At 36.4% G+C, this 27893-nt stretch overlaps 1 protein-coding gene across 4 annotated transcripts in view; it reads left to right on the top strand.

The window, feature by feature from the left end:
* The window catches only part of LOC127879242 (UDP-glucose 6-dehydrogenase-like), a 127811-nt gene that overhangs the window by 57832 nt on the left and 42086 nt on the right, over window positions 1–27893 (top strand). For all 4 annotated transcript variants that reach the window (XM_052425999.1, XM_052425997.1, XM_052425998.1 and 1 more), the window contains exon 5: window positions 27497–27694. In XM_052425999.1, coding sequence (XP_052281959.1) covers window positions 27497–27694 — 198 coding nt within the window. The remainder of the gene's footprint in view (window positions 1–27496; window positions 27695–27893) is intronic.

Raw genomic sequence — 27893 nt, forward strand, 5'->3', positions numbered from 1 at the left:
AATATACCATTTACAACTCGCAATGAGATTTAAAAAGACCCGCCTCATGCGAAAATGGGTCTTATCCCATATGCGCCCATCATAGCTATAGCCCATCCAGCCTGCGCATGTCTCATTCTGGTTAGAAGATACATAATGAGACCATGAAACCTTGAGTGATTTTAGAGCGGACAGCATCACCCTTTACCAGACTATGCAAATGCACAGGCTGGGCTTGAGCTACGCTGGCCCAAACGCCATTTGACCCATTTTCCCATGACGCGGTTATGAAAGTGTGATTTGAATGTTTTGAAAGAAAACTGTGTGTTACATATTTACACAAGATATATTTCGATGGTGGAGAAATAAACTCATAATAAGCCATGTGAGGACACATATGATGTGAACTCCCTTAGTATAATTTGTAATCTAATGACACTAATGTGTGGATTGACTCTAATATCACACATTTCATGCGTTGAATAACAAGTAAAAAAACACACAATTGTGTTACTTTTGTTTTTCAATTTAATTATTTAGAATATACATTTCAAACTTTATTTCAAAGTCAGCATGTTCGCTAAATATCTTTTTAAAAGATATTTCTTATTATATTTAGTTGTTTTTAGCTCACCTGAGCACAACATGCTCATGGTGAGCTTTTGTGATTGCTTTTTATCCGTCGTCCATTGTCCGTTGTGCGGCGTCAACATTTGCCTTGTTAACTCTCTACAGGCCACATTTATTGTCAAATCTTCATGAAATTTGGTCAGAAGATTGGTTTCAATGATATCTTGGATGAGTTCGAAAATGGTTACGTTTGCTTGAAAAACATGGCTGCCAAGGGGCGGGGCATTTTTCCTTATATGGCTATATATGGCTACAGTAAAATCTTGTTAACACTCTAGAGGCCACATTTATTGTCTGATCTTCATAAAACTTGGTCAGAAGATTCATCCCAATAATATCTTGGACGAGTTCGAAAATGATGCCGGTTAATTGAAAAACATGGCCGCCAGGGGGCGGGGCATTTTTCCTTATATGGCTATAGTAAAACCTTGTTAACACTCTAGAGGCCACATTTATTTTCCGATCTTCATGAAACTTGCTCAGAAGATTTGTCCAACTGATATCTTGGATGAGTTCAAAAATGGTAACCTTTGCTTGAAAAACATGGCTGCCAAGGGGCGGGGCATTTTTCCTTATATGGCTATATATGGCTATAGTAAAATCTTGTTAACACTCTAGAGGCCACATTTATTGTCCAATGCTCATGAAACTTGGTGAGAAGATTCATCCTAATAATATCTTGGATGAGTTCGAAAATGATGCCGGTTGGTTGAAAAACATGGCCGCCAGGGGGCGGGGCATTTTTCCTTATATGGCTATAGTAAAACCTTGTTAACACTCTGGAGGCCACATTTTTTGTCCAATCTTGATGAAATATGGTCAGAAGATTTGTCTTAATGATCTCTTGGATGAGTTCGAAAATAATTATGTTTGCTTGAAAAAAATGGCTGCCAAGGGGCGAGGCATTTTTCCTTATATGCCTATAGTAAAACCTTGTTTACACTCTAGAGGCAACATTTACTGTCCGATCTTCATGAAACTTGGTCAGAAGATTCATCCCGATAATATCTTGTTATCTCAGGTGAGCGACTTTGGGCCTTTCAAGCCCTCTTGTTTATATTCGTTTCTAGCAATTATAAAGCATTTTTGTTGTTGTCTATATTATACCTGTAGTTATTGGTGAACTCCATGGGATTATGACGTCGTATTTTTATTATGCAAAAATATACACTTCTGCGAAACGTATTATTCACAGAAACTTCTATGAAGCCTTTGGAAACTTCTATTAATAACCAACCAATGAAACTTTACATATCCAGAAGCTGGGGCCTGGAATTATGTAAAAATTTGACCTCTAACTGAAGTAAACAAAGGAAAAGTAGCACCTAGTTGACCCTTTAAGTGTTAAGTAGTTAAGTGTGCTGTTTACTATCATATCTCACTATGTGATCGAGTTTACCAGTGGCTTGGCTTGAGTCTAACAAAGAATGAACCACAACAATTATAATAATACATGCATTGGTATTAACCAGCGTTTTATTAAATTCTCAAGCCAACCAAATTAAAACTTGAGTAGCGCTGGCCGAAAGACCATAAGACCAATTTGTGCATCACGCGGCTATGAAAGTGTGATTTAAATGTTTGGGAAGAAAACTGCGTGTTCAAGCAAACCTTATTAATTTTCTTTATAATATTTTTTGCTAGAAATTAAATTTCTTTCCATTTCATCTTTATTAATTTTCATTTATTGACATTAACGTGTAACTCCTATACCCCCACCCTGTCACAAATATATTAGCATGGCTTTTTTTAAGCCGACGCCCGCTTGCCCGTGCCGGGTTAAAATCGTCGCGGGCAAGTGATTTTCCAAAGTAGATAGTCCGCCGGGCAAGTCCGTTTCGTATTAGCATAATTGCGTTATTTTTTCGACTTTTCCCCTTGTATATATTTATTTTCTTTAATTCAATATATTTTTTTATCAAGTACAAGTAAAACGAGATTTGATTGGTCGCTTGCGTTGTATAAGCCAATCTAAACGCTCAAAACAAGTTCTACTCGGCAGACGTTTCAACATGGCGAACGGAAGCGTCTAGCCGATCTTTTCTATTTTTAATAAAAGTAAATCAAAACACTCAAAGGAACAAACCAAAACAACCGAAAAAGAAAGTAGGAGAAAATATGAAAATGAATCATGGAAGTGTAACTTTCAAACATCGTGGCTTGATGAATTTCCATGGCTTGAATTTGATAAAGAGTTGCGATTGATGAAATGCAAGATTTGTATGTTACATATTCACAGTTTAAAATAGTGTCAAAGACATCAACATGATTTTCAAACTCTGAACAATCATTTTCACAGTACTATTTTAAGCCCTCCCCCCTTTTAATCTATGCCATAACTTGTATAGATATAGTGACAAGTATACCGTTTTAAAATTTTAATAGTAATAAACTCTTCATATGTATTGTATTCAATATTGACTATTCAATGAAATAAAACTATCCAGATTTTGTTTTGTTGACAACTTTATATTATAAAAACGATTATTATTTTATTTTTGATACATTGAATATAGCTGAAATTAAATCTAGCATAATAATGCATGCGAATCAATGCTTTAAAGATGAAATGACAATACAAAATTAACTTCAAAATAGGGCAACCAGTTTTTAATGAGGGCGAGTAGATGTTCAAAGTTATTTGCCCCCCGGGCAAGTGAGTGTCAATTTCTTACGTTAACCCCTGTATATTAGTACTAAAAATTACGTTTTTTAAATCATTTAATTTATAAAAAGGTTGAAATTGTTGTTGTTGTTGTCACTTGTTAGTAGCATATTCACCGCATGAAATGTGTGTTATGCGGATATGGATAATTTATTTCCGATTGTCACGATTTTTAGCTCCACTGGCCAAAGGCCAGCGGGGCTTATGTCATGGTCCTGTGTCCGTAGTGTGTGCGTGCGTGCGTCCGTGCGTGCGTGCGTCCGTTCGTTAACTTTTTCTTTAAACATCTTCTTCTCCTAAACTACTGGTCCAAATCTGATGAAATTTCTCAAGAATGTTCCTGTGGTGAACCTCTTTCAAATTTGTTCAAATAATGCCCCTGGGGTCAAATTTGACCCTGCCCCGGGGGGTCTAAAAATTGAAAATTTGCTTATATAAGGCCTATTTTGTGCAAACTTTATAAATCTTCTTGTCCATAACCATTAGGCCTAGGGCTACAAAATTTGGTATGTATTGACATCTTATAGTCCTCTACCAAGTTTGTTCAAATTATGCCCCTGGGGTCAAATTTGATCCTGCCCCGGTGGGTCAAGAAATTGAAAATTTGCTTATATAAGGCCTATTTTGTGCAAACTTTAAAAATCTTCTTGTCCGTAACAATTGGGCCTAGGGCTATCAAATTTGCTATGTAGTGACATCTTATAGTCCTCTACCAAGTTTGTTCAAATTATGCCCCTGGGGTTAAATTTTACCCTGCCCCGGGGGGTCAAAACATTGAAAATTTGCTTATATAAGGCCTATTTGTGCAAACTTTAAAAATCTTCTTGTCCATAACCGTATGGCATAGGGCTACCAAATTTGTTATGTAGTGACATCTTATTGTCCTCTACCAAGTTTGTTCAAGTTATACCCCTGGGGTCAAATTTGACCCTGCCCCGGGGGGTTAAAAAATTGAAAATTTGCTTATATAAGGCCTATTTTGTGCAAACTTTAAAAATCTTCTTGTCCATAACCATTGGGCCATGGGCTACCAAATTTAGTATGCAGTGACATCTTATAGTCCTCTACCAAGTTTGTTCAAATTAGGCCCCTGGGGTCAATTTTGACCCTGCCCCGGGGGGTTAAAAAATTGAAAATTTGCTTATATAAGGCCTATTTTGTGCAAACTTTAAAAATCTTCTTGTCCATAACCATTGGGCCTAGGGCTACCAAATGTGCTATGAAGTGACATCTTATAGTCCTCTACCAAGTTTGTTCAAATTATGCCCCTGGGGTCAAATTTGACCCTGCTCCGGGGGGTTAAAAAATTGAAAATTTGCTTATATAAGGCCTACTTTGTGCAAACTTTAAAAATCTTCTTGTCCATAACCTTTGGGCCTAGGGCTACCAAATTTTGTATGTATTGACATCTTATAGTCCTCTATCAAGTTTGTTCAAATTATGCCCCTTGGGTCAAATTTGACCCTGCCCCGGGGGGGTCAAAAAATTGAACATTTGCTTATATAAGGCCTATTTTGTGAAAACTTTAAAAATCTTCTTGTCCATAACCATTGGGCCATGGGCTACCAAATTTGGTATGTAGTGACATCTTATAGTCCTCTACCAAGTTTGTTCAAATTAAGCCCCTGGGGTCAAATTTGACCCTGCCCCGGGGGGTCAAAAAATTGAAAATTTTCTTATATGAGGCCTATTTTGTGAAAACTTAAAAAATCTTCTCGTCCATAACCATTGGGCCTAGGGCTACCAAATTTGGTATGTAGTGACATCTAATAGTCCTCTACTTAGTTGTTCAAATTATGCCCCTTGGGTCAAATTTGACCCTGCCCCGGGGGGTCAAAAAATTGAACATTTGCTTATATAAGGCCTATTTTGTAAAAACTTTAAAAATCTTCTTGTCCATAACCATTGGGCCATGGGCTAACAAATTTGCCATGTAGTGACATCTTATAGTCCTCTACCAAGTTTGTTCAAATTATGCGCCTGGGGTCAAATTTGACCCTGCCCCGGGGGGTAAAAAAATTGAAAATTTTCTTATATGAGGCCTATTTTGTGCAAACTTTAAAAATCTTCTTGTCCATAACCATTGGGCCTAGGGCTACCAAATGTGCTATGTAGTGACATCTTATAGTCCTCTACCAAGTTTGTACAAATTATGCCCCTGGGGTCAAATTTGACCCTGCCCCGGGGGGTTAAAAAATTAAAATTTGCTTATATGAGGCCTATTTTGTGCAAACTTTAAAAATCTTCTTGTCCATAACCATTGGGCCTAGGGCTACCAAATTTTGTATGTATTGACATCTTATAGTCCTCTATCAAGTTTGTTGAAATTATGCCCCTGGGGTCAAATTTGACCCTGCCCCGGGGGTCAAAAATTTGAACATTTGCTTATATAAGGCCTATTTTGTGAAAACTTTAAAAATCTTCTTGTCCATAACAATTGGGCCAATAGCTACCAAATTTGGTATGTAGTGACATCTTATAGTCCTCTACCAAGTTTGTTCAAATTATGCCCCTGGGGTCAAATTTGACCCTGCCCTGGGGGGTCAAAAAATCGAAAAATTTGCTTATATAAGGCCTATTTTGTGAAAACTTTAAAAATCTTCTTGTCCATAACCGTATGTCATAGGGCTACCAAATTTGGTATATAATGACATCTTATAGTCCTCTACCAAGTTTGTTCAAATTAAGCCCCTGGGATCAAATTTGACCGTTCCCCAGGGGTCACAAAATTGAACATATGCTTATATTGGGCCCATTTTGTGCAAACTATAAAAATCTTCTTGTCCATAACCATTGGGCCTATTTCTACCAAATTCGGTAGGTAGTGACATCTAATAGTTCTCTACTTAGTTTGTTCAAATTATGCCCCTAGGAACAAATTTGACCTTGTCCCAGGGGTCACAAAAATGAACATATTCTTAAATAAGGCCTATTTTGTGCAAACTTTAAAAATCTTCTTGTTCTTAATTATAGAGCCTAGGGCTACTAAATTTGGTATGTAGTGATATCTTATAGTCCTCTACCAAATTTGTTCAAATTATTCCCCTGGGCTCAAATTTGACCCGGCCCCGGGTGTCACAAAACTGAACATATGACGTTTACCAGTGGAGATTACTGCGGCCGTTTGGCTGTGACCAACAACAACATCAACATCTTGTAAACATGAGATAAAAACCTGTCATTTAGTGCCATTTTAGGTCAGATGGTGACTGCTTACATAGGCATTGAAGTAAGAACATGTGCTATGAATGTTTTTCTTATAAACTGAAAAAAGTCGGGTTTTATTTAAATATGTCGAAAGTGACCATATATCCGGATGAAAATATTTTGGATGACATGTTTTTTTCATGTCTTTTTTGTAGTGTTAAAACCAGTTTAATAATATATTATTGATTTTAAAAACACAACTTCCATGAACATAATTATTTCAAGGAAAGTCAATATATGATACTGCACGGTAAACTCAAACTTTGTATCCAAGAGAAGGTGTTGAAATTAATGAAGTGCAATGTTCTTAACTATCGCATATGCTGCTTTTTAATAACTAATGATTCATTGTTCCATTTGTGAATCCTGACTGATCATGAATTGTTTAAATGATTGTCAATTGCTCAACAATCCATATATATTTCTGACCATTTTATAATTTTCTTAATATAAGTTATGAATTGATCTTAGAAGTCAAATGTATTACTTAATTAAATACATTTATAAATATAAAGAAATAATCTTTAGATTATCATAATATTCTCAGGCCTGTTGGTCTTAGGGATGTGTGGGTTGATGAGCAATTTTTCCTTTTATCACAACTATTTCTACCCTACCTGATCATTTCCTTCATATTCCATTTTAATTCAATTGACGTCTGCAACATCTTTCAAATTGGGAAAGTCCGAAATGTGTTGTTTGGTAAAGGGTTAAGGCATTTTTGACGATGCTGGAACAGCGTCGTCCAAGGTTTCATAACCAGTAGAAAACTTTCTCACAATGGCGGCCTATGTAAAAGACCCAGCCAGTCCGATTGAGATAACTCGATTTTTCAGTTACTTCCCTTTTGCATAGGCCACTGCGTAGAAGCATTGATAACATTCTCCTAGCAGAGTTGTCGTTCGTGTTTCAACATTCAACAATGGCCGCCTTAATGAGAGTCTCGATTCAAAACTTTCTTACTGCATACATTGGCTTGTTTTGCTATTTAGAAGCTGTCATTTAGGATATATGAATTATTTATTCACTAAATTTCCGCTTATGACAACAATAGTTGGAATTCGAAGGATATATACTCAATGTGAATGAAGGACTTTCTGGATCGTAACAGCTTGACACGGCAAAACTGGCATACTGATTACTGGTATTTTTAGTTATCAATATAAGTCACATTGTGCTTTATAAATTGTATTCGAGCATTTTGCGACTTATTGAATGACTATGATACCCGATATCAACATTTCATCGGGGATTTGCAGATCACCAAGCTGTCCTGAGATTCAACATTGATTTCAAACTCTTTACTGGTTAGTACTCTTTCTTAGTGTTAGTACTTTTTATCATTTTTAAGTTAAATGAACTGTGTCACAGTAAAAGAGACATTAAGGCGATTGTGGCCAGTTTGGATCTAGATCAGCCAGCAGTCGCTTGAAAGCTGTTTGCTTTAAAGCGTTTTTCTGACAATAACAAATAATTTAATTGGATACTGATTTGACTGCGCTTTTCCTGTGACCTGGCTCAAATAACAGAATTGTCATTAATCAAATTATTTATTTCGAACATTAATCAATTGTTTTTCTTGTCCCTCGGGATCAATGACTCCAGCACTTTCCTGTTGAGAATTGAATACTGCTAAAGGCAATGCTAGGGGGGCGTGAGAGATGTTGCACCTTCCAGTATCGCTCGATTGTTCATTGTCGTCTCGGGTACTACGTACATGTACCCTGGGTACTCTTAAGTATACTTACATGTATCCCGGGTACGGTAAATATACTAAAATGTACCCGGGAATTTAACCATAAATCAGTCGTTGTTGACTATTATTTTGTAATAATTATATATACACATTTATGTCAATTTTCTGTAGAATGGCCTCTATATTATCGGAACACATACTCAAAAAGCATTTTGATGCAGTGATTTTTGAAGAGAAGTGTGTTTAAGATAATCGGTTGCGCCGACATCAATTTTGGGTGCGAATACAATTCGGGTACAGTCTAATATGGACCGAGTACAATTACGTTTATTTACCGTACCTGGGATACATGTAAGTATACTTAGAGTACCCAGGGTACATGTAAGTATACTTAAGAGTACCCGGGGTACATGTAAGTAGTACCAGAGCCGACAATGACCAATCAAGCTCCATTATCCCTCATGAACCGACTCAAAAAACCGAGTCGGCAATATTTGACTTAATTTTTGGTTTTGTTGCTCTCGAGGGATCGAAAATTTCAGAATCTTCCTAAAAGCCCTACGGGTTTGATCCCCAGAAGCGACATTGAAAACTAGCATTCTTTGTTATCTAAAAGGTTGCTAAACCTGATTTACAATGATAATGTGAATTTTCTCTCACATGATGTTCATCAGTCATATTATATAAAAACTTACAGAAGTAGTAAACAACTGGACAATAATTAATGAACGCATCTTTCATTTGTCTTTGACACTTTGATTTTGACATGGCCTAGATTTAAATATGTGACTGGACTTTACCAGCACTCTTGTAACAGAGCTAGAGTTTAAATGTACAATTGAAGATCACCTAAATCCAGATTTGCTATTATAGACGTGTGGAAAGTTTTAAGGGTGTGACAAGTAAGCTAAAATTGGTCATTACCCAGAGGCCACAACTGATCTATGACTGTATTAAAACAAGAAAAATCAGTGCCTGATTTAGATTTCCTTAGATAGTTCAATAAAAACTAATTTCATAAGCCTGGTAACAGTTTAACGGTAATGCTACCAATGTGTCACACCAGGGCCTTGAATTTGAAATCAAGGACATGCATGGTCATTTCTTCATGAAATCAAGACACAAAATTGTATTTTAAGTCCTTAATTGACCTGGCTATAGTTCTCAGATTATTATAAGCTCAATCAGTATATTTATATCATTATTTATGCTTTGTGTATTGTAAACATATACACAATCATGCAGTTACATGATAGCAATAAATAATATCAAAGCTACCCATACTATAAAGGTCATTGACAAAGCCTATGGTCAAAATGTGAACACATTGAGTGTAATCGCCCTCTCTTGCCAGCAAAAACAACACGTTGACAGGTTGTCATTTTTGACAGTTCTACTTTCACTTTCATTTTGTGATATCAAACAATTATGTGGATGAGAAAAATATCGCCATTGCTTTTTGACGATGCTGGAACAGCGTCGTCCAAGGTTTCATAACCAGTAGAAAAATTTCTCACAATGGTGACCTATGTAAAAGACCGAGCCAGTCCGATTGAGATAATTCAATTTTTCAGTTACTTCCCTTTTGCATTTGCCACTGCGTAGGAGATTGCTCGTCATTTATTACATGCATGTTTTACAAACAGCCCTTGTTTATTTTATTTTAATATGTTACTCTGAAAATTCTATTTCTCATGATTTTTTTTTGCAACAAGGTGTTATGAAATTTAAAAAATGTTACGGGATTTTTAGACCAAAACTGTACTATGATAATACTATCACTTCGCCAAAACATTTATAATTATATTGTTTATTCTTGAAAATGTATTTCCCCTATTCACTAAAAATAACACTTTTGATCAGAAAATTCATATATAATGATGTTTACTTTTATTTTCAAGAATCATAATGCCTCTTTTTAGTTGTATTAAGCCACAAGTTCTTGTCAGCCACTTAAGGGTTATATGTTGCCTTTCTTTTACTAAATGCAAAATGATTCTACACTTTGAGACATTCATAAAATATTTTATGTCTTTACAACACCGACAGGCTAATACATTTATATATCAAGTACTTCCATACTAACAGGACCATTCTAGGCGGGCAACCTAGCAACCTTGATTTGTTCATATCTTCCTATCAATCTGTTATATGTGTTATGAGTCATTTGTTCGGAGAACATTTAATGTTTGTTATAACTTTTAAATAATTCAATGTTCAAAGTGATATTGTTATTGACCGATAAACCAACATACTGATTAAAAGGGAATATTTTATTAATTATTTGCATTTTATCTTACATGAGAAATATTTGCCTAAATGTTTTTCAAACTATAGAGAAATCTATATACAATTAATAATTGACGACGTTAAACAAAAAAAAGAAATAGTAAAATGGTTTCCGGATGATAACTCAAGAACGCTTATGCCTAGGATCATGAAACTTCATAGGTACATTGATCATGACTCGAAAATGACCCCTATTAATTTTCAGGTCAATAGGTCAAAGGTCAAGGTCACAGTGACCCGAAATAGTAAAATGGTTTCCAGATGATAACTCAAGAACGCTTATGCCTAGGATCATGAAACTTGATATGTAGATTGATCATGACTCGCAGTTGACCACTATTGATTTTCAGGTCACTATATCAAACGTCAAGGTCACAGTGACCTGAAATAGTAAAATAGTTTCCTGATAAAAACTCAAGATCACTTATGCCTAGGATCATGAAACTTCATGTGTACATTGATCATGACTCGCAGATGACCACTATTGATTTTGAGGTCACAAGGTCAAGGTCACGGTGACCCGAAATAGTTAAATGGTTTCCGGATGATAACTCAAGAACGCTTATGCCTAGGATCATGAAACTTCATAGGTTCATTGATCATGACTAGCAGATGAACCCTATTGATTTTCAGGTCACTAGGTCAAAGGTCAAGTTCACGGTGACCCGAAATAGTAAAATGGTTTCTGGATGGTAACTCAGAATGCTTATGCCTAGGATCATGAAATTTCATAGATACATTGATCATGACTTGCATAAAATTATGACCCCATTTGAGGTCATTAGGTCAAAAGTCAAGGTCACGGTGACCCGAAATAGTTAAATGGTTTCCGGATGATAACTCAAGAACGCTTATGCCTAATATCATGAAACTTCATAAATACATTAATCATGACTCGCAGATGATCCCTATTTAATTTCAGGTCACTATGTCAAAGGTCAAGGTCACAGTGACCCGAAATAGTAAAATGGTTTCAGGATGATAACTCAAGAACGTTTATGCCTAGGATCATGAAACTATATTGGTACATTGATCATGACTCGCAGATGACCCCTAATGATTTTCAGGTCACTATGTCAAAGGTCAAGGTCACAGTGACTCAACTTTGAAAAATGGTTTCCAAATGATAAGTCAAGAATGCTTACGCCTATGATCATGAAACTTCTTAGGTACATTGAGCATGACTCGCAGATGACCCCTATTGAGTTATAGGTCACTAGGTCAAAGGTCAAGGTCACGGTGACTTGACTCAGTCAAATTGTTTCCGGATGATAACACAAGAAAGCTTATGCCTAGGATCATGAAACTTCATAGGTACATTGATCATGACTCGCAGATGACCCCTATTGATGTTCAGGTCATTAGGTCAAAGGTCAAGGTCACAGTGAGATAAAACAGTTTAATGATTTCCGGATGATAACTCAAGAATGCTTACGTCTAGGATCATGAAAATTCATAGGTACATTGATCATGACTTGCAGATTACCCCTATTGATGTTTAGGTCACTAGGTCAAAGGTCAAGGTCAAAGTGACTCAAAGCAGTAAAATAGTATCCAGATGATATCTCAAAAATGCTTACGCCTAGGACCATTAAACTTTATAGGTACATTGATCATGACTGGTTTATAACCCTTATTGATTTTCATATCACTTGGTCAAAGGTCAAGGTCACAGTGACTCATAACAGTAAAAAGGTTTCCTGATGATAACTCAAGAAAAGCAAGGCATAGGATCATGAAACTTCATAGGTAAATTGATCATGACTGGCAGATAATCCCTATTGATTTTCAGGTTACTAGGTCAAATGTCAAGGTCACAGTTACAAAAAATGTATTCACACAATGGCTACCACTACAACTGACAGCCCATATGGGGGGCATGCATGTTTTACAAACAGCCCTTGTTTGTCTTATGTTGGTAAATATTCATCTCTGTCAATAATAGGTTAAGTTTGAAAGTAGGTCATATGTGGTCCAAACTAGGTCAACAAACCAAATCACAGAAAAGGTTAGTGAACACTCCAGAGGTCACATTTTCTTCCAGATCTTCATGAAAATTGGACAGAATTGAATGTTATCCCGATGAAATAAAGTTTCACATTGAAAGTTGGTAGTTTGTCAAAAACTAGGTCATTAGGTTAAAATATAGAAAACTTCCTTTACCTTTCTACAGGTCACATTATGTTCCTGATTTTCATGAAAATTGCTTACAATGATCTTAATCAAATCAAAAGCTGAATTTGCAAGTTGGTCCTGGCAGGCTAAAGCTAGGTTACAACTTAGTCAAATCATACACAAGTTTTTGACACTATAGAAGGAGTTTTGGGTGAGCGATACAGGTCTATCTTGTTTTAGAACAGCCTGTAGTAAGAAAGGGAAGGTATTGTATTTGTTTCAAAAGTAACATTTTATTGTTATTAGAAGTAACTGAGCAATTATATGATGTCATAGTTTTGGTTATTTTGCTCACTTGTTATGATGTGACAAGGTGAGCTTTTGTTATCACTCTTTGTTGTATTTTATCCAAAGTTTATTGTGAACACATAAGATAATTTGGGTGTCACCTCTTTGCCAGATTCTTATGAAACTAGTCACCTCTATGTCATTTTTGTTGTCGTATTTTATCAAAAATTAGGGAACTAGGTCAAATATAAGAAAAGGTCTGTTAATACTTTAGTGGTCACATTCTCTCTCTGATCCACTTGTAAATTGGTTAGAACATTATTTTAAATGATTTCAAAGTCAAGCATGAAAGTAGCATATTTAACATTTAGGTCACAAGGTCTAGTCTCAGTGATTAACAGGTCACGTTCCAAAGTGGGTCATGTGCTTCCAAGCAGTTGATCAATAACTAAAATCATTAAAATCCATGTTAAAACTTACATTTTTTACCTGATCTTCATGGCAGTTGATCAGAATGTTCAAATAAATAAAAGTAGGATCTTGGTAACAAGACTCAACTAGATCGGATAGACGCAAATAGTTTGTTCATACTCACAATGCCTTTTTTTCTAGATCTTCATGAAAAATTAGTAAACACCACTAGGAAACAATCAGTTTCAGGTGAGCCACATTGTGCTGTTAAAGCTATCTATGTATAGTATAGATTGTTACAAAACCTTGTTTATCAATAAAAATAAATGAAAAAAAATGGCTTTCTTAAACTTGTAGCCTTGGATGATATATTCATCAATTTGTAATCTACGACAATCTTTTGAGAAGAAAAACAAAGTTTGATTATTATTATACCCCAACATACTGTGATTGGGGGCTAGCACAGGAATTCTAAATTATGTTCCTCGAAAAATAATGGGTTAGCATATTGTTGCTGTTTTATCCAGTTGTCTGGACCATTTCTCCCAAAAGAATTTTAAGTTCAAATATGAGATATTTAGGTAAATAAATTTCATTGAACTGATTGAAGGGATGAAGTGTCCAAGAACGAAAACGATTGCACCACAACCATTAACTATTGGCCTGCGGATAAATGACAAGCAATAAAAATTACACAATTGCGGTGATGTAGATTAACTTAAATGGATGCTTATTTATGTTATGCTTTCTGGTGATTTATACAGAAATATCAGTGAAATAAACTGGTATTTCACTTTTTTAAACAGTGAAAAATAACAGTGAAAATATCGATATTTTTCGCATTTTTTCTGGGAAAATCGATATGCCACCGAATCCAACAAATATCTTCTATATATCCATCCATCCTCTTCAAAAGCATCGTCAAACCAGTACTTTCAGTACTTTGATGATTCCTATGGGTCTTGTGAATCTGTTTCAAATCAAATGCGTAGATTTGATCTTCTGCATCTAAAAATATGTGAAATAGAAAGAACGACAATATCTTTTGGAGAGATAAATGTACCTACTTTATAAGCAAAGGACCTGTGCAACAATTCCCGGGCTTTTTTGTCTGTTTAGTTAACACGGTAGTAACTTTTTCCATATATAAAAATGCTCACCCTTCCAACTTTAAGCGCCCAGTGGGACGAGGGATAGAAAGAGAAAGTCAAATGCTTGAGTACATTTCAACCCATGCGCATTACACGTTTTTTTCGCAAAGAAAAAACAGTGGAGCGATACAGGGCCATCATGGCCCTCTTGTTTGTCAATTAACAGCGTATTACGTATCATTATGAAACATAATGAAATATAATTTATATCAATATTACAATAAAACATTTTTCTTTTAACATTTTTTTTGCTTTACATAATGAAATAATGGTTCTATTGATCACTTAGTAAAATGGTATAGATTTTTAGCTCACCTGAGCGATAGCTCGGGGTGAGCTATTGTGATCACTCACCGTCCGGCGTCCGGCCGTCCGTCTGTCTGTCTGTCTGTCTGTAAACAATTTGTAAACATCTTCTTCTACTAAACCATTGAGCCAATTTCAACTAAATTTCATGTGGAGCATCCCTAGGTCATGGGACAAAAGAATTGTTAAAAAAAATTTGATCACATAACCAAGATGGCCGCCATGACCATATATGGTAAAAACCTTAAAAAATCTTCTTGTCAGAAACCGCTCATCAGATTTTCAAAAAATTTCACAGGGATGACCTTTGAAGGCTCCCCTGAAAAAGTTGTTCAAAGAAATTTGATTCGTCAAAAAACATGGCCGCAGGAGCTCGTTGAACTTTGCATGTTTATTCTTTTTTGCCTATTTTGTGAAAACTTTCAAAAATCTTCCACATTTTTTGTCCGATCCTTTCCAAATTTGCACAGTGTCTTTATATCAATGAGGACACGAACCCTACAAAAAATGAGCATTATTGGTCCATGAAGTACAGAATTACCTCCCCTTGAATTGAGAAAATGGTGTTTATGCAATAAAGTCCAAATTTTTCATCCAATTCTTTTCAAACTTGCACAGTGTCTTCATATCAATGAAAACTCGAGCCCTGTTGAAAATGAGCAACATTGGACCATTAAGTCCAGAATTATCTCCTTGAGATGGCAGATTTAGAAATAATTATAGTGTACTCTTTTTTCCAATTAATAGTGCTATTAGAGTAAAGGATTTGCTGGCTACAGGCCAGGTTTCTCTGACACGATTCTCTTCTGATGGCTTTGCTGCAGACCACATAAACCCTTAACCCAGAACAGTTAATTCTTTCTGCAAATGTTTGTGACTGTGGAAATCATTGAAATAAAAGGAGAAATTGCTGAAATTAGCATTTTCTCCTTTCATCACAATGCTTCCTACCCTATTAAATCAGTTTCTTCTTATTCCATTATAATTTAATTTGTCGTCTGCAACCTCTTTCAATTTGGAAAAGGGTTAACTACCAGAAATCAATTAATGCTGTAGTTTTGTTGATGAGAAATTATTTTTCCTTTAAAATGGGAGGTGATTATTGCTTAGGAAATTGCTCTGGTAGGGTTGAATCATTGTGGGAAATTGAGAAATTGTTCAGTCCAAAATATGTTGATTGGTAAAGGGTTAAATGGATACCATTTTTAAAATGGGAGGTGATTATTGCTTAGGAAATTGCTCTGGTAGGGTTGGATCATTGTGGGAAATTGAGAAATTGTTCAGTCCAAAATATGTTGATTGGTAAAGGGTTAAATGGATACCATTTTTTTCCAAGTTACCCTTTTCCTTATGCGAACATGGGTTGCCTGTTTAGTGGATGATATCTTGTTGTTGATTAGTTTCATTATTTGTGGAAGAGGTCGACTGTTCATTAAGAAAACCATGTTGCAGTGTTTGTGTTCGACATTGGCCCCACATTGTGGCTGTCTACAATTTGTAGATGTGTTTTTTTATGTACTCTCAGCTTCAAAGATATAGTGGGTAATCTGGAATCCCCTTGAACATGTGTCCGTAGACTTAAAACGTTCTAATAACCTTTTCAACATATGACATTCAAATTTGCTAGCAGTGTTCCTAATTATATGAAGTTGTGCATGTTTTTTTATCATCTAACCTTAAACATAAAAGTTATCCTAATTTTTAGCTCATCTATTTTTTGAAAAAAAATTATGAGCTATTGTCATCACCTTGGCGTCGGCGTCGGCGTCCGGTTAAGTTTTGCGTTTAGGTCCACTTTTCTCAGAAAGTATCAATGCTATTGCATTCAAACTTGGTACACTTACTTACTATCATGAGGGGACTGGGCAGGCAAAGTTAGATAACTCTGGCGTGCATTTTGACTGAATTATGTGCCCTTTTTATACTTAGAAATTTGAAAATTTTGGTTAAGTTTTGCGTTTAGGTCCACTTTTTTCAGAAAGTATCAATGCTATTGTATTCAAACTTGGTGCACTTACTTACTATCATGAGGGGACTGGGCAGGCAAAGTTAGATAACTCTGGCCTGCATTTTGACAGAATTATGTGCCCTTTTTATACTTAGAAAATTGAAATTTTTTGTTAAGTTTTGTCTTTAGGTCCATTTTATTCCTTAAGTATCAAAGCTATTGCTATCATACTTGCAACACTAACTATCATAAGGGGACTATGCAGGCAAAGTAATGTAACTCTGACTGGCATTTTGACAGAATTATGTGCCCTTTTTATACTTAGAAAATTGAAAATTTGGTTATGTTTTGTGTTTAGGTCCACTTTATTCCTACAGTATCAAAGCTATTGCTTTCATACTTGCAACACTTATTAACTATCGTAAGGGGACTGTGCAGGCAAAGTTATGTAACTCTGACTGGCATTTGGACGGAATTATGGGCCCTTTATACTTAGAAAATTGAAAGTTTGGTTAAGTTTTGTGTTTTGGTCCACTTTACCCCTAAAGTATCATAGATATTGCTTTCATACTTGGAACACTCGCAAACTATCATAAGGGTACAGTAAAAGGACAAGTTGCATAACTCTGGATGTCATTTTTACGGAATTATGGCCCTTTTTTGACTCAGTAACTTTGAATATATGGTTAAATTTTGTGTTTCGATCCACTTTACTTCTTAAGTATCAAGGCTATTGCTTTCAAACTTCAAATACTTTCATGCTATCATGAGGTTACTGTACCTGGCAAGTTGAATTTTACCTTGACCTTTGAATGACCTTGACTCTCAAGGTCAAATTATTAAAATTTGCTAAAATTGCCATAACTTCTTTATTTATGATTAGATTTGATTGATACTTTGACAAAACTACTCTTACCTGACCTACTACAATAGACTCCACCCAAACCATCGCCCGTGCCCCCCTTCCCCCCCCCCCCCCCCCCCCCCCCCGAATCCTCCCCCCCCCCCTATTTTTTTTTTTTTTTTTTTTTTAAGATCATCTCACAAATGACCACCACACCCGTCACACTATACCCCCCCCCCACCCCACCCCCTCCCCAATTTTTTTTTTAAAACGGTTAAAAAACAAAACTATTTATTTTGATTATTTTATGTTGGAAATACCGTCCAACCATCGCACCCAAGAATCCCCCCCACCCCCCCTCCCCCCACCCGAATCCCCCCCCCCCCCCCTAAATTGATTCTTTTTTTTTTTTTTTTTTTTTTAAGATCATCTCACAAATTACCACCACACCCTCACACTAAACCCCCCCCCCCCCCACCCCACCCCCTCCCCAATTTTTTTTTTTTAAACGGTTAAAAAACAAAACTATTTATTTTGACTATTTTATGTTTGAAATACCGTCCAACCATCGCACCCAAGAATCCCCCCACCCTCCCTCCCCCCACCTGAATCCCTCCCCCCCCCCCCCCCCCTAAATTTTTTTTTTTTTTTTTTTTTTTTTAAGATCATCTCACAAATTACCACCACACCCTCACAACCCCACCTCACCCCCCCCCCCCCAATTTTATTTTTTTTGAAACGGTTAAAAAACACAAATATTTATTTTTATTATTTTATGTTTGAAATACCGTCCAACCATCGCACCCAAGAATCCACCCCCCCCCACCCCCCCCCAGATTTTTTTTCCTTTTTTTGCATTTTTGGAAGATAATGTAATAAATGTCCACACCCCCACACAATGCACCCCTCTTCACTCCGACCCTCTCCTCCTTTGTGATTGAAAATGAGAGTCCCTTCACCTTTAAAAAGAAAATAGATGAGCGGTCTGCACCCGCAAGGCGGTGCTCTTGTTTAACTAAGACATTATAGGATTTCACAATTTTTATATACACTATTACCAAAATATCTTACCAAATAACAAGGGTCATGGGTGTTTTATTTGGTAAGTACAGTAATGGAAGGTTGGGTATTCTGGAATCACCATGGACATCTGTTTGTCAGTCATGTCAACAGGTGTTTGAAACTTCAATAAACAACATTTAACCATTTTCCTTATGATATGAACTTTTATGTGCTCAATTTTTATCATCATGGTTAAAAAATGGCCAAAGTTTGCCCTTTTTATTTTGCCCCCAGATCGAATGATCAGGGGGTATATTGTTTTTGGCCTGTCTGTCTGTCTGTCTGTCTGTCTGTGTCTGTCTGTCTGTCTGTCTGTCTGTCTGTGTCTGTCTGTCTGTCTGTCTGTCTGTCTGTCTGTCTGTCTGTCTGTCTGTCATTGTATGTGTGTGTCTGTCCCAAAATTTTAGCCTTGCTCATAAAATGAAAACTCTTGGGTCTATGTTCTTTAAACTGCACATGTGCATGCATCTCATGGAGATCTACAATCAAACATGGTTTGAGGTCACTATGTCAATCAAACATGGTTTGAGGTCACTAGGTCAAGGTCACTGTGACCTTTTCATTCTAAATATAACCTTGTTTACGAAGTAACGGACCATGGACTTACCATTTTTCTCTCAAATAGCTGTTGTGCGGCTTCAAAGCGCAGAAAGGGGCATTGTGTTTCACCAACACAGCTCTTGTTTAACTTAGATACAGTTTATTCCAAGACTTCATGACTATTTATATAAACTACTGGCAACATATCTTCTCTCAACCCACAAGATTCACAGGAGGGGACTTATGGTTTGCGCTCTGTGAGTCTGTCGGTCTGTCACACTTTTCTGGATCCTACAATAACTTTTAAAGTTCTTCATATTTTTAGCTCACCTGTCACGAAAGTGACATGGTGAGCTTATGTGACCATTGTGCGTGTGTGTGTCCATCAACAATTTGTTTGTGTAGACAGTAGAGGTCACAGTTTTCATCCAATCTGTATGAAATTTGGTCAGAATGTTTATCTTGATGAAATCTGGGTCGGGATTGTATTTGGGTCATTTGGGGTCAAAAACTAGGTCAAATAATAGAAAAACCTTGTGTAGGCAATAGAGGTCACAGTTTTCATCCAATCTGTATGAAATTTGGTCAGAAAGTTTATCTTGATGAAATCTGGGTTGGGATTGTATTTGGGTCATCTGGGGTCAAAAACTAGGTCACAAGGTCAAATAATAGAAAAACCTTGTTTAGACAATAGAGGTCTCAGTTTTCATCTTATCTTTATGAAATTAGGTCAGAATGTTTATCTTGATGAAATCTGGGTTTGGATTGTATTTGGGTCATCTGGGGTCAAAAACTAGGTCACTAGGTCAAATAATAGAAAAACCTTGTGTAGACAATAGAGGTCACAGTTTTCATCCAATCTTTATGAAATTTGGTCAGAATGTTTATCTTGATGTAATCTGGGTTGGGATTGTATTTGGGTCATCTGGGGTCAAAAACTAGGTCACTAGGTCAAATCATAGAAAAACCTTGTGTAGACAATAGAGGTCATAGTTTCATCTGATCTTAATGAAATATGGTCAGAATGTTTATCTTGATAATATCTGATTTTGGATCGTAAATGAGTCATCTGGGGTTAAACATTAGGTCACCGGGCCAATTCTAGTAAAACCTTGTGTAGATGAAAGAGGTCACAGTTTTCATCACATCTTTATGAAATTTTGTCAGAATGTATTAATTAATGAAATCTGGCTTGGGATTGTATATGGGTCTGATAGAATTTAAGTTGATGTAGCAAGGTTAGTTAGGTGAGCGATTCAGGGCCATCATGGCCCTCTTGTTTCCGTTTTTCTCCCGTTGATCAAAAAAGGAATCGGCTGTGTGTGTGTTTATAATTCTTTCGAAAACACACACCGTATCAACCACTATTATTTAAATCAAGCTATTATTGGTTGATATAATGGACCGGCGTTGTTTGTACCAGGGTGATAAGTTGGGTTTTCTAAACTCAAGTGAATATAGGCATCAGTCTATTGCGAACCTCAGAACATTTTCCAGCCATTTCAGATCCCCCCCCCCTCCCGCTGTACTACCAGAAATCAGTTAAGCGCTATCAAAGAATTTACGCAAAAGACGCATACTAGTGTATTGCAATCTCGACATCACATTGTTATTCAGCAGTCGTCTATTAATAGCCTCAGATTTGGAATGAACTGTGCTGCGCAAAAATACCACTTGCCTGACGTAGCACGTAGTGGACTATTTTAATCATTTATAAACTAACTCTTCCGCGACACTTATGGCTAAAAAATAGTTTTTCGACTTTTGATATAAAGATCCTTTCAAAATTATTCATTTAACACGATGTTCATATTTTGTTTCTATTTGTAACTGATTGTAGTTCAAGAACTGAAACAATGCCACGAGTTATTTCTCAGCGCGTATTAAGGCAGTGATCAGGTTTCGGGTCATGATAAAATCTTGCTTGCAAAACTAATGCTCTTAACCTCAGTTAACTAAAAATGAAGTGAGAAATTCCTTCCTGCCCATTGATAGTTGGCGAAGTTATGGTTCTTGGACTTAGAAATTTTCTCTATAATAACTGTTCAATTTTTCTATCGAACTATTTTAGATATTGAGCTGATTTTTATGTCTCTCTTCGAAGAAGAGGGGGTATATTGTTTTGCACATGTCGGTCTGTCGGTCCGTCGGTCTGTCGGTCCACCAGATGGTTTCCGGATGATAACTCAAGAACGCTTAGGCCTAGGATCATGAAACTTCATAGGTACATTGATAATAACTGGCAGATGACCCCTATTGATTTTCAGGTCACTCGGTCAAAGGTCAAGGTCACAGTGACTCCAAACAGTAAAATGGTTTCCGGATGATAACTCAAGAATGCTTACGCCTAGGATCATGAAACTTCATAGGAACATTGATCATGACTGGCAGATGACCCCTATTGATTTTCAGGTCACTAGGTCAAAGGTCAAGGTCACAGAGACTCGAAACAGTAAAATGGTTTCTGGATGATAACTCAAGAATGCCTACGCCTAGGATCATGTAACTTCATAGGCACATTGATCACGACTGGCAGATGACCCCTATTGATTTTCAGGTCACTAGGTCAAAGGTCAAGGTCACAGTGACTCGAAACAGTAAAATGGTTTCCGGATGATAACTCAAGAATGCCTACGCCTAGGATCATGTAACTTCATAGGTACATTGATCATAACTGGCAAATGACCCCTATTAGTTTTCAGGTCACTAGGTCAAAGGTCAAGGTCACAGTGACAAAAAACATATTCACACAATGGCTGCCACTACAACTGACAGCCCATATGGGGGGCATGCATGTTTTACAAACAGCCCTTGTTTTATATGTGAGTCTACCTACAAGACCTACAGATGGAGTGAGAAATGTGTTACGGTCGATTGATTTTTGGCGAAGTTACCAGCCTTGTACTTAGAAATTTTCCAGAAGTTTTTTATGCAACACTTTCAGATATTGAGCTGATTATTGGTATGTGAGTCTACCTACATGACCTAGAGATGAAACGTGAAATTCATTCCGGTCCATTTATTGTTGGCAAAGTTATGGGTTTGGATTTTTTTTCTATAATAACCTTTTTATGCAACGCCCTCAGATATTGAGCTGATTATTGGTATGTGAGTCTACCTACATGACATACAGATGAAGCCTGAGCTTCGTTCCATTGATTTTTTGTGTTTCACAAACGCAGCTCTTTTTCAACTCATGACACTATAGTTTAAATGTTTACCCATGCAATGATAAATACTGCAAAATCATTATTATTTGTGGGACATTATGTTTGTTGATATCTCGGGTAGACAAATGGGAGAACATTACACTGTGTAATTATATTACAATCAGCATTTGCTGTACAATTCATATGCAGTATAAAAGTATCAATACTGTTAGCTTACTTAAGTTAGAATAGTAAGGATAAGTGGTACTTGTTAACACCCTCCATGTCCAGTATGTGTATTGTGTTTATAGCTCACCTTAGCACAATGTGCCCATGGTGAGCTTTTGTGATCGCCTTTTGTCCCTAGAGTCTTGTGTTGGGTGGCATCAATTTTTGCCTTGTTAACACTCTAGAGGCCACATTTATTGTCCGATCTTCATCAAATTTGGTCTGAAGATTTGTGCCAATGATATCTTAGATGAGTTCCAAAATGGATCTGAAAAGCATGGCCGCCAGGGGGCGGGGCATTTAGCCTTATATGGCTATAGTAAAACCTTGTTAACACTCTAGAGGCCACATTTATTGTCTGATCATCATGAAACTTGCTCAGAAGATATATGCAAATGATATCTTGAAAGATTTTGAAAATGGTTCTGGTTGGTTAAAAAAGATGGCCACCAGGGAGTGGGGCATTATTCCTTAAATGGCTATTATGCGCTAAATAAGGCTATGGTAAAACTTTGTTAACACTCTAGAGGCCACAATTATTGTCTGATCTTTATGAAACTTGGTCAGAAGATTTGTCCCTATGATATCTTAGATGAGTTCAAAAAGGGTTCCGGTTGGTTGAAAAACATGGCAGCCAGGGGGCGGGCATTTTTCCATATATGGGTTTGGTAAAAACTTTTTATCTCTCTTTAAGTCACAGTATTAGTCCAATCTTCATGAAACCTGGTCAGAAGATTTGTTCTAATGATATCTTGGATGAGTTTGAAAAGGATTCTGGTCTGTTGAAAAACATGGTCGCTAGAGGGCGGGGCATTTGACCTTATATGGCTATTGTGAAACCTTGTTAACACTCTAGAGGACAGGTTTATTGTCTGATCTTCATGAAACTTGGTAAGAAGATTTGATATCTTGGATGAGTTTGAAAATGGTTTTCGTTGGTTGAAAAACATGGCCGCCAGGGGTTGGTCATATTTCCTTATATGGCTATAGTAAAAACTTGTTTACTCTTTAAAAATCACATTTATTGTCCAATCTTCATGAAACTTGGTCAGAACATTTGTTCTAATTTTATCTTGGATGAGTTTGAAAATGGTTCTGGTCTGTTGAAAAAAACATGGCCACCAGGGGTTGGGGCATTTTTCCTTATATGGCTTTAGCAAAACCTTGTTAATACTCTAGAGGACACATTTATTTTCCGATCATCATGAAACTTAGTCAGCAGATTTGTCCTAATGATATCTTTGACGAGTTCAAAAATGGTTCCATTTGCTTGAAACACAAGGGGGGGGGGGCATTTTTCCTAATATGGCTTTATGTATTTGTCTTTAGTAAATTCTTGTTAACTCTCTAAAGGCCACATTTATTGTCCGATCTTCATGAAACTTGGTTAGAAGAATTGTCCCAATGATATCTTGGAAGAGTTTGAAAATGGTTTCAGTTAGTTGAAAAGCATGGCTGTCAGGGGGCGGGGCATTTTTCCTAATATGACTATAATTAAAACTTGTTTACACTCTAAAAGTCACATTTATTATATAATCTTCATGAAACTTGGTCAGAACATGATATCTTGGATGAGGTCAAAAATGGTTCCGGTCTGTTGGAAAACATGGCCACCAGGGCAGGGAATTTATCCTTATAATGTTATAATAAAACCTTGTTAGCACCCTAGAAGTTACATTTATAGTTCACTTTTCATGAAACTTGGTCAGGACGTTTGTTCTAATGATCGATATCTTGGGCTGCACAGAACAGGTCAGTTCCTTTGTATCTCTGCCCTTTTGTCCATAGATGTATATTTAACAGCCAACATGATAAAGATGATAAATTCAATTAAAAGATGACAATGTGTTATCAACACCTGATTGAAATCGTTTCTGTTTTTATTTTTGACATAATAAAAGCGTATTTATTTGTATTTGTTTTTTAGCTCGACTATTATATATGAAATATATATAGTAGAGCTATCCTACTCACCCCGGCGTCGGCGTTCCCGTTAGCGTTAGCGTGCAAATGTTAAAGTTTGCGCACTACCCCAAATATTTCCTATGTCCTTTGACATATTGCTTTTATATTTTGCATACTTCTTTACCAACATGACCCCAATCTATTAACAAGAGCAGACATTTGTATCAAGCATTTTGACAGAATTATGGCCCCTTTTATACTTAGAATATGCATATTATTGATAAATCTATGTTAAAGTTTGCGTACAACCCCCAAATATTTCCTATGTCTTTTGACAAATTGCTTTTATATTTTGCATACTTCTTAACCAACATGACCCCAATCTATAAACAAGAGCAGACAACTATATCAAGCATTTTGACAGAATTATGGCCCCTTATATACTTAGAATATGCATATTATTGATAAATCTATGTTAAAGTTTGCGTACTACCCCAAATATTAAGTACCCAGAATTATGGCCCCTTTTATACTTAGATAATTGAAGATTTGGTTAAGTTTTGTGTTTTGGTCCATTTTACTCCTGAAGTATCATAGCTATTGCTTTCAGACTTGGAAAACTCGCTAACTATTGTAAGGGGACTGTACAGGGCAAGTTGCATAACTCTGGTTGGCTTTTTAACGGAATTATGGCCCTTTTTTGTCTTAGTAACTTTGAATATTTTGTTAAATTTTGTGTTTACATCCACTTTACTTCTAAAGTATCAAGGCTATTGCTTTCAAACTTCAAATACTTTCTTACTATCATGATGGTACTGTACCTGGCAAATTTAATTTGACCTTGACCTTTGAATGACCTTGACTCTCAAGGTAAAATTAATAAATTTTGCTTACATTGCCATAACTCCTTTTTTTATGATCACATTTGATTCATACTTTGACAAAACAACACTTACCTGACATATCACAATGCACTCCACCCAAACCATTCCCCATGCCCCACCCCAGAACCCTCCCCAAACCCCCCTCCCAATTTTTTTTTTTCTTTCTTATTTTTGAAAGATCATCTATTAAATGATCACACACCCACATTATACCCCCCCCCCCTCCATGATGGCTTACGTTATACTGTCAAGCACTCGAATAGTCGAGCGCGCTGTCCTCTGACAGCTCTTGTTTGTGTTTAACTTGATAAACTAGTATCTAGATTGTATTGTATCAATTTTAATATGGTAAATTTATTGAAACATTATTGAAGCGTGAGTGAAAACTAAGCAAAATAATTTGCATATATAAGTAATAACCAATTATATTCACACCTTCTCTAATTGGTGCCAATAAAGGTTAAATTGTCATCAGTATGGCCATGATTGTAATAAGTTTAATTTGAAATTGAAATTGGAAATTAACCTCTCTGTTACATTCTTGTGTACTTCTTTGCTAGAGTATGACATATACACTTGTGGTCAGTGCTTTCCACAGGAATTTTTTCAGCCGGCCCGGGGCTGATAGAGGTGGCTTCGGGAGGGGTGTCCCCTTCCGAAGTTGATTTAAAAAAAAATTATGTGTCAATTGACGTTCTGTCATGTGTTATAACTCTAAGAAAAACAGCGTCAAAAGACGTCATTTGGTGCGCTATGACTTTTCAAGAAAACCCCCCAGCTATAAAGTCATTTATAAAGACATATTTTAATAATTGTTTTAAAACTTTCCCACAAAGATAGAAAAATCCTGACTCGAACAATTCTCCAATACATCCATATCAACCCGCCTCTATCACTGCATACTTACTACTTTTCAAGTTTCTATTCATTACCCCATAATCCCATTTTTAAAAGCACTTTCTGGTAAATATTGACAATAAAAGTGCTCAATAATTTCTTTTACAACAAACATTGCCATTTTTCTCAAGTATCAAATAAATTTCAGCATTAGTGACAATTTATAGATTTGATGAAATATTGCCACTGAACATGCGTAAATTGCTTGACGTGGTGTGTGCTTGATAATACAACGCTCGATACACCCACACTTTCTATGTATATGACATGACGTTGTACATGCTGCATAATTTTCGCGCCCTTTTTATTGAGACAAAGGGTCAACACAAAATAAATTATCACTGTTTATTTAAAGCAAGAATCTGTTAATGTAGAGTTAACATTTACATTTGGAAGTGGGTTTCCGATTACAAATTTAATTATGCTCATTTGAGACTTCAAGAAAACATGAACAGTTGCGAAATGAATTCAACGATAATTTGTTTAAATGCTGTTCGAGTCAAGTAAATGTTTGAGAGTATTTCATGAAATGCACAACTTCCACGAGGATCATAGCCATTATCAGTTTTCTAAGCCAAGATTTCTGTGGCAATTACATGTTTGTTACGAGTCGTCTGCAGTAGTGCCTGCCTACGAGTGCTGTCCCTTATACAAAGCGTACGCTCTCATTGGCCAATATTGATTTTCCAATACAGCTAGGCACCGCCAAGCGGGCTTTAGTTGGGTTAAGCGTTAGATGTAGTTGACAGAGGATCATTAATTGGCTTTCAAAATTTTCGGCAATGTCGATATCGCTTTGATCTTAAGAATGACTATTTGCAATAGAAGCCAAAATACACTGATCAGAAAATTTGAGGCGCCCGTAGACTCCGATTTCGAAATTCAAGCGCCCCGGTGAGGGACCAGTTAAATGGCCTGTGGAAAGCACTGCTTGTGGTGATATACATGGTCTAATTTATTATATTATTTAGCATTCAGGAAATTGAGTTATTTAAAATATTAACCGATCCTTTGATTGTTTGAGTGTATTGTTAACTGCTAAATGCCAAAACTAAATGATATAAAGTATGTAATGATGAATGCCCACTAAAGGTGGATGATAGGACCAGAAATTACATCCACAATCCTCGGATTTGTATTCCACTGCTCTTGACTAAGAGAGCCAGTCAAACAGTCAATTAAACATAAATATTTTAGTGATAATCAACTTATACTGAAACTTTTCTGTAATGGCTTGTATGAAACTGTGATGTAAATTTGATCTTTCTCTGCCAATCTTGTTTAATTGCAAAAACATTTCAGGTGCTATCAAACCCAGAGTTCCTTGCAGAGGGCACTGCAGTGAAAGATCTACTGCGGCCTGACCGTGTTCTGATTGGTGGAGAGCAGACTCAGGACGGGAGGGCCGCTATTCAGACCTTAGTCGAGGTCTACAAGAATTGGGTTCCCCAAGAGAATGTTATCACCATGAACACATGGTCTTCTGAACTCTCAAAATTGGTAATTGGGAAATATATATGTGTTTTCAAACATCAAATCATGTATCCAATATTCATAAATGTTAAATACTAGGGATGAAAGAGGTTACAAAAAACATTAACCGGTTAACCTTTTGCCGTTACCGTTTAGTAACCCGTTAATTGAACAATTATTTAGTAGTTTAAGTATACGTTAAGCATGTCATATTGCTCGTTCATGT

This window comes from Dreissena polymorpha, chromosome 4 (assembly GCF_020536995.1).
Source record: "Dreissena polymorpha isolate Duluth1 chromosome 4, UMN_Dpol_1.0, whole genome shotgun sequence".
Taxonomy (NCBI): Eukaryota; Metazoa; Mollusca; class Bivalvia; order Myida; family Dreissenidae; genus Dreissena; species Dreissena polymorpha.